The sequence below is a fragment of the Oculina patagonica genome, chromosome 1, assembly GCF_052425735.1.
Source record: "Oculina patagonica isolate OP01 chromosome 1, crgOcupat, whole genome shotgun sequence".
NCBI lineage: Eukaryota > Metazoa > Cnidaria > Anthozoa > Scleractinia > Oculinidae > Oculina > Oculina patagonica.
The window spans coordinates 14,687,297-14,697,730 of record NC_135758.1 but is presented as its reverse complement, the minus strand read 5'-3'; the positions used below and the strand labels follow the sequence as shown (position 1 = coordinate 14,697,730).

At 36.5% G+C, this 10,434-nt stretch overlaps 2 protein-coding genes across 3 annotated transcripts in view; one reads left to right on the top strand and one right to left on the bottom strand.

Annotated features, from left to right (window-relative positions):
* LOC144658286 (segmentation protein paired-like) overlaps positions 1-10,434 on the top strand; it is a 76,384-nt gene that overhangs the window by 38,889 nt on the left and 27,061 nt on the right. The gene's annotated exons all lie outside the window — the stretch shown is intronic.
* LOC144636707 (uncharacterized) overlaps positions 1-10,434 on the bottom strand; it is a 33,833-nt gene that overhangs the window by 14,086 nt on the left and 9,313 nt on the right. The window contains exons 7-10 of the mRNA XM_078495902.1: positions 9,021-9,114; positions 5,382-5,498; positions 2,744-2,826; positions 2,062-2,129 (exon numbers count right to left, since the gene is read on the bottom strand). Of these exons, the coding sequence (XP_078352028.1) occupies positions 2,062-2,129; positions 2,744-2,826; positions 5,382-5,498; positions 9,021-9,114 (362 nt within the window). The remainder of the gene's footprint in view (positions 1-2,061; positions 2,130-2,743; positions 2,827-5,381; positions 5,499-9,020; positions 9,115-10,434) is intronic.

Here is a 10,434-nt window from a genome sequence, read left to right as displayed (position 1 = left end):
CTTTTCCATAAAACTAGTAATACGTGACTCGCAGGGCCTCGCGAAGCTCTGGGTTGGGGAGGGAGGGGGTCTTATAAATAAGGAGTGATAACCGGTTTTAACCGGTGATTTGTTATTGTTGCCTAGTAACGGACATGGCCGCGACACCCTCGTTCCCAGGGTCTACTCCGCTTTGAAAATAGCGGCTCTTTCTGGTTCAAAAAGAGGTAAAAAGCGTTGTGAAGCGCAGGCTTTTTTCAAAAACATCGACAAATTAATGAATATTCGCATTTTGGACATTTATTTCAGGCCATTAAAAGAAAGAAGAACGAATGGCAGGAGGATTCGAACGCTCCGCCCGCGCGCCCCTGATGGTGATGAAAGGTTTATAGCCTGAATAGGCGTTGAGGGAGTATTATGTGGAAATCAGTGTTATTTTAATCCGAAAAGAAAAACGATAAAAATGAAAGGCTCAGGATTCGAACCCACCAAAAAAAGTAAAAAAAAAAAGAAAAAAAAAAAAACTTTAGCCGGATTCGAACCCCTGCCCTCAGTCCCGAAGATCTGATTTGAAGTTCGACGCTCACACCATACACGGATCCAGAGTTTCAGACTTCCGGTCCAAATTCAAAAGAAAAGTGAGACTCATTAAGTCAGGCTATTGTGTTTTGCGATGTTTAACAATGGTCTGACTTAATGAGTGATCACTTTTCCTTTGAATTTGGACCGGAAGTCTGAAACTCTGGATCCGTGTATTAGGCCACCAGCGCGCAGCCGTGTGACATCATTTCCGCCATACACCAAGCTCACAAATATATATATATGACCGTAAACTCCACACGAGATTTCATCCCGCCTGAGCCCTTTGAGGGACAAAATTATACACCCCGCTACGCTCGGCCTTCGGCCTCGCTTCGCGAGGAAATATATGAACTTATAGCACAAATTGCAAAAGTAAGGACTTACATTACTGTTGGAATAAGCAGCCTTTTCCTATCAATAATTTGGAGGGTCACTTATTTCAAAATAAGTAAACTATCATGTACATTTCTTCTAAAGCCTCAAAACAAGTAGTGGAAAATAGGACATTTCTGGTTCTGTATGAAAGTTGATATAATGAAATTCACGTAAATAAACTGCTGGAGAATGATTTTTAAAAACACATTGAATCTCATTACAGTTAATTAAGTACACAACTTAAGGTGGCTCTATATAGTAAACTGCAGGTTGTTGCAGTAACATTTGCATGAGCTTACTTATGTCTTTGCAAATATTTTTATTCATATAACACTTGATATATTGTCTACAACCAAATATCTGTAGCTTTAATCTATCTGAAAAACGCTTTTTCAGTACCTTAATACAATGTGATTGTATAATGAAATTAAACGCTAAAAAATTGGAACGACGTTTCGACCGTTCGACGGTCATTTTCAAGTTAGGTGTTAGAATAAAATTACATGTGTAAATATAGTAAAAGCGCTAAAATATGTTAAGTATATAAAAAATAATTAAGTTTTAAACTTAACAAACAGAGTGACTCGCTCCGCGCGAAATTATTTGTTTAGATATTTTTAGGTATTTTAATGTTCTTATTCTCGTCGTCTTATTCGCTTGCTTTACGTTTTTAATTATATCTTTTACAACTATGCATGCCATTCGCACAAAGTTATTTTTTAGCCATTTTTAGCCTTTTTATTCTTATTGTCTATTGTTTGTATGTACATATTTTAGCGCTTTTACTATATTTACACATGTAATTTTATTCTAACACCTAACTTGAAAATGACCGTCGAACGGTCGTTCCAATTTTTTAACGTTTAATTTCATTACACAATCAACTTCCAAAAACTTGTTGATTCGAATTAATACAATGTATCATTGCTATGGCAACTAGTAAGAGATACTTGGCTTGTTTTTTGACACAAGCTTACTACAAGAGGGTTTTTTCTAGATTTCAACACGGTGAATTTTCCTTGTTTTTGGCAAAACAAAGTAAACATCTAGTTTCAGCTGGCAAAGCCATAAGGAAATTTGTACATTATTTTCAGTGGTTTTAACAATTTTTGTTTTTACGCTCACTGCATTGATGTATGTGTAAAGTTTGATGACTTTTTCATACTTGTAAGCGAAAAACAGATATATTCTACCTACGTACCAATTTTTTTTAAAAAAATCACCATTTGGAATGCGCACAACATGCATTTTTAGATCACTCAAAAAGGCTAATCGTTTTCATGAAGTCAGCAAAATAGAAATTCTTCAAGTTACCGTGTTGTGCATGCTCATGGTTCGCTAACTTTGCTAAAGGGTTGCACTTGTTTGTTTGGAAGCAAGACAATTTACAAACTCATTATCTTTGGAAGTTAAAATGTTCAGTATTCTCTTAAAAATCTATTATGAATAAACTCTCCCTTTGAAATGTTTAACATAAATCCATAATTCATCATTTTTGCCTGAGCTTGCATCTGGCATGCACAGATTTCAACAAGCTTGCACTAGCTTGCACTAGCTTGCACTATTGAAACTATACAAAGCCACTTTAAGCAGTTGTGAAAAGAAAGCCTTCAACAAGATATAATTATGTAAGGCATCTTATAGCCAAAGAAAGATAAAAACCTCAGGGACCTTGCAATTTTGGATTCAAGAATTTTGACGACCACATGGAAACAAAGAACTTGTACCTAAATTTAAGAGTTTTTTTGCTAATGAGTGCAGCTACTGATCATGACATCCTGGACTGAAGAAAATAAATTTTACTTACTTTACCAGTCTCAACTGCAGTTTCTCTCAGAAAAAAGTAAACAAAGTTGTCCTCGTAATGAAAAGAAGATACAAAGTCGGCATCTGTAGGGAGAACAACGGAGACACTGTACAGTTTGTCAAACATCTTATGAGCCTAGATAGGCTGTGTTTGAAGGATCACCCTTGTACCTGTTGTGCACATCTCCAGGGCTTGTGAATAACAGTAGCCAACTAGCCACATGCTAATAGAAATGCAGTTTTTTTTAGATTAACACACTTAATTGATACACCTAAAAAACACGTACAGTCAACTCTCTCTAAGGCGGACACCGTCGGGACCGGCTCCAACTGTCTGTCTTAGAGAGGTGTCCCTCTTATAGGGAGTTAAGTTAGAGTAAAATGACTGAAAAACGGCAGGGACGGGACCAACAGTAGGTGTCCGTCTTACAGAGGTGTCCGTTAAGAGAGAGTTGACTGTATACATTACTTGCACTTACATACACTATTTGAAATTATACAATAACATTGTATAAACAGAAAAAGGAGTTTGTGCTTTCACTAGCCAAAATGTCTAGTGGAATTTTTAGGTAGTTTTGTGAAAAGAAACTTCAAATTGAGATTGACTCTGAGAGAACTAACAAGTACACCGTTGACATACATAAAAAATTAAAATGGACAAGCTAAAATTATGGAATTTGGTGAACGAACAAATAAATGATGCCGCAGATCAGGGAAACCTCGAAATTAAAATATCATTTTAATTTTAAATTTAAATTTCATTCACACACCACACACTATTTACAATAAATATTCACAATATAATTTTACGACAACAAGGCTACTAACTAGTGACGAAAACTTACTGACTTAAAGGAAAAACAGAAACAAAAAAAGAGAAAAAAAAAAAACAAAATCACCTAGTTTATATACAACACTTTTTTTCTGTTCCATAATCTTAGGTGTAATACATTTAACAGCGAATATTAAAAAACTACCCAGGACAAAAGCCGGCCCATTTTTTATTAAATTGATTTAAAGTATTATTCTTAGTGCAAATGTATTTTTCTGTTTCAAATTTGATTTTGATCTTTATCTTAAAGCCAGCAAGGCATGGAAGAATTTGAGATCTTCTGCAATCCCAGAGGTATAATTTGGCTATCAACAGGAGATAATTAAGTAGGGGACATTCGAAATTAAAACATCATGACACAGTAGCTGAAGGCCTCTTTGGAATCATTGAATCATAAGCAAGATGCTACTGTAACTGAAGGACAACTTCAAACATTTACTTTTTTTCCGACTGTTGTGGTGATGAAACAATGAGTGCAGAAAACTGTTTCTACCAATTATTATTTGCCTGGGAAATCAAGCATAACATCATTTGTAGTGTTGATTGGTGATCAGGTAATAAACAAGAATCTGCAAGCAGTTTATAACCGTGCGGTTAGTGTTTGACCACCTCTTTCAGTTCTTTGGCTAGAAAGGCAAAGCGCCGCACAGTAAAAAATCTTTAGAAAAGCAGTCACTTGAGAAACACACAAGTCGTGTTTGCATGAGTCACGGAGTGTGCGTGACATAAATTTCCTTCAGCACGCCTGGCCGGATAAATGCCTGCTTACGGATGCAAATATTTATTTTTGTCCGAATGTTCAATAAAATAAACCCAAACCAGTTCATGAATGGCATTAAAAGAAGTCCATTTCACGCCAAAATAAAGACTAGTCTTTCCGACAACCTTTCTCGAATTAGCTGTATTAAAATAGAGCATGACTGCGAAGGTAATTCCCCTGGCGCGATGACGTGTATTTCGTGCCTTGACACATTCTTGCTGAGCTTGCAATATACGTTTCGATTCCCAGAATAAACTCAAAACAAAAATTGGAATATCCAGAAAACAAGTCGTTGTTTTGCAATATTCAACACATTCCGGGTAAATTGTACGACTTGTACTCGCTCCGAACCAAACGCCTAAATAACACAAAAATAACTATTTCACACAGAAAGTAGAGTGTTCGTAAATATTTTTAAAATAGGTGAATGATTATTTATAGCTACAGGCGAGCGATCGCGTGGCATGGGTCTGACATATTGGTAGTTTTTATTAAAATAGCTTGGACATGTCCAAGCGGTCATCAAATCTTGCGTGACCGTGACAAAGGAGCCGGCTGGGCCGCGTGGGTCTGGAACGATTTACCGACAAAAAAAAAAAAAACGACAAAAAAATGCCAGCCAGATTATGAACCGGCTTCGCACGGTTAATTAAGGATGCACGAACAAGAGGTCACGTATGGGAGCACTTTTGAAAAAGTGTTTAAGTACATGCATGCATATACAGCTGTACTGGTAAGATGCGGTTCCGAAGGATATCTGAGATTATTTTGCTGTAGGTGGGAGCAAATGATGATGATGCCTGTAACACCTGTCACAAGTTGTCAATGGAAAGTGTTACGGCTGCTGAAGCACTGCAGTAGATAGATCCAAGTTACATAGCCTTTGGCCATGTAGTTCCCTGTTACAGGTGACAATATCACAGCAGTGGCTGCTGAAATTTCTACTGAGAACCCTGCAATGTCAACAAAACTGGACAAATCAAGTTAGCGACACTGAAGCTAAACCGTTACCTTTTCTGCAAAATATTTGTTATGTAGCAGCATTACCTTGTAAAACATTAGGAGATGAGTCAGATTGTAGCAAAAGAGCACTGCTGCTCAGTTCTGCAATCCACTTGTAAATGACTGATCTTCCATTACTGATTCCAGTAAACAAGTGATCACCTGCAAGAAGGAAGTCATATTTTCTCAATTAAATGCTGTTATCATATATAAACGCTGGGTCAAAACTAAGAGGCTATAGCTGACATTTTGTTCGAGGTCCAGACCTTTATTTGCAGTCAAGCTAACAAGCAAAAATATTCTCGTGAATAGCACTGCTATGGCATACTTGTACGGTATACCCGCAGATAAGCTGCACCCTGAATTTACATGTAGTAACTCAAATTTTGGGGAAAAGTTTTTTGAAAGTAAATCAAAGAAAATCCAAAGTCGAGTCTCCAGGAGTCTTCTTCATCGAACGTCAACTCTGATTAAACATTGAAACGGAAAATACTTCTGTCAGTCTTACCCACAATTGCAGCTCTTTAACGTAATGAACACCAAATTTGACATATGGTTGATCTTTTTCTGGTATTTTTTGACAGGTAATTCTTCATTGAACACAGTTTTTCCATGGATTTTTTGAGAGACAGCAAGAACATGCGTTTGCAGAACACTCCTGACTGGGGACTGCGGCTGGGGCAAGAACGAACAAGCAATACAAGATGGAAGCGTTCAGGTTTTGTTGCTATCGTATCGATAAAAAGAGATTTGGGAGCCATCTGTTGGAGCTAAACTTGTTGCATCAAGAGAGTTTCGTAATCAGTTCAGCTAATTTGCCATCAAAGTGCTAAACGGGGAAGAAACAGAAGGCCATGATCCGCATCTACCACGCAAATACAGTACTTGTGGTATTTATTTATTCTTATTTATTTATTCTCAGCTGTTGAAAATATAGACCATCGTCAACACTTTTAGGGGCTGTCAAACTTGCAAAAGCAATGACCAGTACTCCCTTGTAGTTTGATGTACTATTAATTTGCATACATTTCCATAAAGGTGTCAATTCACGAAAATTTTCAGCACCTTTCCAAATGTTCCCGCAGATAAGCCGCACCTTCGATTTCGAGCGAAGATTTTTGGAAAAAAGGTGCGACTTATCTGCGGGTTTTTACGGTAAATGTTCAAAGAAAAATTACCAGCATAACATACCTAGAATGGATGCTGTACAACACTATAAAGTACTACGGGTATATACGAATGTTCATGTTCATGTTCATGTAGCCTGCGTACGTTTTTTAGCGTGTTTAAAAGAGTGTTTCCGATATGCGTGCTCGAAACTACGGCGCCTGCTACGCAGGCTAATGTTCATGTTGTCATGACTAATGCACTTTGACTCTTTCTCGCATTCTGAGTGATCATTTTCATTGAAATCATGAGGAACCCTTCACCCTGTTTCAGCTTTGTCCTTTGTTCTTGTCCTTAGCAGGTGTTATAACGATACAAATGAGGAGGGTGTCACCACTTTATTGCTGTTTATGAACTAAAATCTTTGAACCCATAAGGGGAGAATTAGACAGTACAATTTTGCCCACGATTGTTGCATACGACAGGCTTACACAACAACTACAACACAAATCATGCTATGTTTATTAATTAACCTACCACATCCTTACAACAGACATGTGTGCATGTAAGTGGTCTTAAGTCGTTACATAGGCCTGTTGTAAGCTTGTCACATTCTCTACAACTTTGGAATGAATCCCACTAGATGCAGCTACAATGGGCTTGCCTTAACTTGTTTGTAACAGTTAAATTGGACAAGGAAGCAGAATTTACCCGGTTAGAAAGAAAATTAAATTGAGTGTGGGCTAAAATGACAGTGTGCATAAGGTCTGTTATATATTCACCAGAATAATACTATAAAAAAAACATAATTTCACCAGAATTGCATGGAACCAGTTGAATCCATGGCTTTGAATTCAGATGAACGATAGTTAAGATTTTTCTTTTATTAAAACTTTACTATCTAGAAAGCGATGTAGTTTGCAGGCGCAAAAATGATGAAATACTCCTGACAACAACAATAAAATCGAAATAAAAGCCGCCAAAAAACAACATAATCGGACAAAGACGTATCCTGGTTTGTAGTCAAGATAAACATTGAAGAAAAACTGCAAATGCGAAGTAAACTCAAATTTCTCTTTCTGCTGCGTAAATTTTTAAATCACAACAAACAAAATGCGAGTACATGTTTACGACTAACCTGATTAAGACAAATTTCCCCGCTTGTTTTCACGAAGCATTTTAAGCACAATTGTCAAGGAACTAACATATTCAGGGACTTAGAAGCAACAGCAGACGTTCATGAATCCTACGATCCGTGGTAAACAAAACAACTTGAAGATGAAGGGAAACGAAGCGAAGCAAAATCCTGAGCTGCCAGACAGTATAATCCTTTTCCAAGTCTTTATCATAGCTTAAGATCTAATGTTGTTTTTTCGACGTTTTTGCTTGTTTACAAGCAAAAATGGTAGAATAGGGGTTAGTAGACAAAATTTGGAACTACATATTTGTAAACTCTCAAGGGACTTTTTTAATTTCTCAAGGGACTGTTTTAATTTCTCAAGGGATTACTTTCCGCTGTGGGTGATCACTTGCGATTTCGTGGAAAAAACGTGACTTGTCACATTTACAAACGTTATATAACAATTTTAAAAGTGACATGTCAGCTTTCTTATCTCAACGCACGTGTGTCTGAAAGGCGATCTATAAAAAGCGTCGCACAAACAATGGATTGCGTAACTAAAACACGAATAAATAATCATAGCACTTACATCGCGTTGAGAGCAATGTTGCATGAATCGGCTTTACAACATGCGATCGTATCTACGCAGTTCGAGTGGAATTTCAGTCAAAGACAGCAAAATTCTTTCGTATTTCATCTTCAAATATAATTCGAAAGCATTCACTGTATATGTGGCTTTTGTTTAATCCTGGGTCTTGATATCCGACCCTCGCCGAGCCTAGACAAAACGCAGCTTGAGTGTAACGATTTGTTTACGCAATGTTTTCTCCGACAGTAGTCGGAAATATCCGTATTTTTTTTCGTGCTTTTTCATGGAGCAATCGTAACGATACGGCCTTGAACACATTGAACGGCGGTCTACCTATAACAATTCAAATATAGCGTCGCAAAAACAAAGCGTCGAACGCATATTTTGCTGTTTCATTTCCGTAATCGACTGCCTCGAAAGGTCCTTGCAGTTTTAATATAGAATTGTCAGATCTCGCTGAAATTTGCACTGTTTATTTGTGTAATGTTAAGGAATATGTGTATAAATACCTGGCGCGAACGAGCCATTTTTGACAAAATTATATGGCTGCATTTCCTCCACGAAGATAGGAAATTGTTAAATTAAACTACAAAGAAACTGTAATGATAAGTTCGAAGAATAATGCACAGGATAAACCTTCGACTCATACTTCATGCAAAAACGTCGATATCTCGAAGAGACTTTGATTAACATCCAAAATCCTTCTTGGTGGAAAATAATTAATCCTCTTGTTCAAACCAATTGTGAATTTGTTGTAGTCCTTCATAAGTCCTGACCTTGAGCCAAACATTTTTCTGTCCAGCCCTCCCACTCAGTCAATAAGTACATATAATTCTATACTACAGTATTGTATACTACCGGTACTTACTTGTGAAGGTGCCAGTAACTGTTTGCTGATATCTAGATGGACTTATTCCAATTCCATCTATCCCAGATGGTGGCGGATTGAATGATTTGGTCCTCTGTGAAAATGTGTAATTCAACAAAACCATAACTAATAAATTTGACAAATACAGCCCTTTACATCATGTACTGTGAGATTGTCCAAATAAACATGGTTTATAATTACTGTGACAGTATGTAATACAAATTTACACAAAAATATCTACATGTAATTAGGGTGGGATAAAACTGAAAATTTACAGCTAATTCGAGAATGGTTGTCGAAAAAAAACACAAAAGTGCATGCGACAAGACTGAAAGGCAGTATGGGCAGTGCTGAATTATACTAATTAGATGGCGACATGACAATCGCGAGTTTGCACATTTTTTTTTTCTTCAGACCTGTGGAAACAAGTTACAGTGTACTTTCAGCCACACTGAATTTAAGAAGACTGAGAGCAAAAACAAATTCTTCACATGCAAAAATACACATTCCTCTAGGCCAATATGCAAAATTCAAGTGAATGCCCAGACCACTTTTTAACCGGTCTTAATATTGTCACGTGCAGTTTTATGCTTTTTTCTGACAACCTTAGTTAATTGTCAAATTAGCTATAATTATATGCTTGTAAACTGTAGATTTTCCCCTTCACTTATTAGACTAAGCTAAGTGTACCCTAATTTTAGCTGATACTATAATTTCACAATCTGTTAAAGAAGTGCCACAAGTAGACAATAGAGGTGATTCCACTATCTCTCAAGGAAATGAAAAAAAGTACAAGATAGTAAGTTTCAAGGAAATTGTCATTAATTTTATTAAAACACAGTGAAATGACTTGTACTTTTAAGGGCTTGAAAACTTGAATCTCAGCTTGCCCTTTGGGAAAGAAACTCTCAAAATTTTGCTTACCCAAGGTAGCCTCGGATAACGTAGAGTATGTATGTAACTATGTACACTGTAATGCATTTTCTTGCTTTCTGATTTGTTCACTGAGTCCCAGTTATCAGCCATTATACCTATATTTGACCTAATCTGGGCAATGATTTTTATTCGCAAGGTTCAACATTTAACATTTTCAATTATTGTAAGTTTAATTTCCAGGGCTTTTTACTGCAACGTCAGTCAATTTAGGAAGTTTTAATTTTTATATTAATTTTTTTACTCATGGTAATTATCATTTTTATATTTTATTTTGATTTAAGGTTTTAACTCGTAGAATATATTTCACGTTAAGTATAGTTCATGTTGATAATTAAAGTATCTTTATCTCGTGTTAAAAGCTTGCAGCAAGTACTGCTCAAATTTTAGTTCATCACAAAAAAACAATGGCTGAAAACAGCAAATTCGACAAGCTTTAAATTCAAGAAATAATCGGCAATGCCTTTCATAAAACCACACA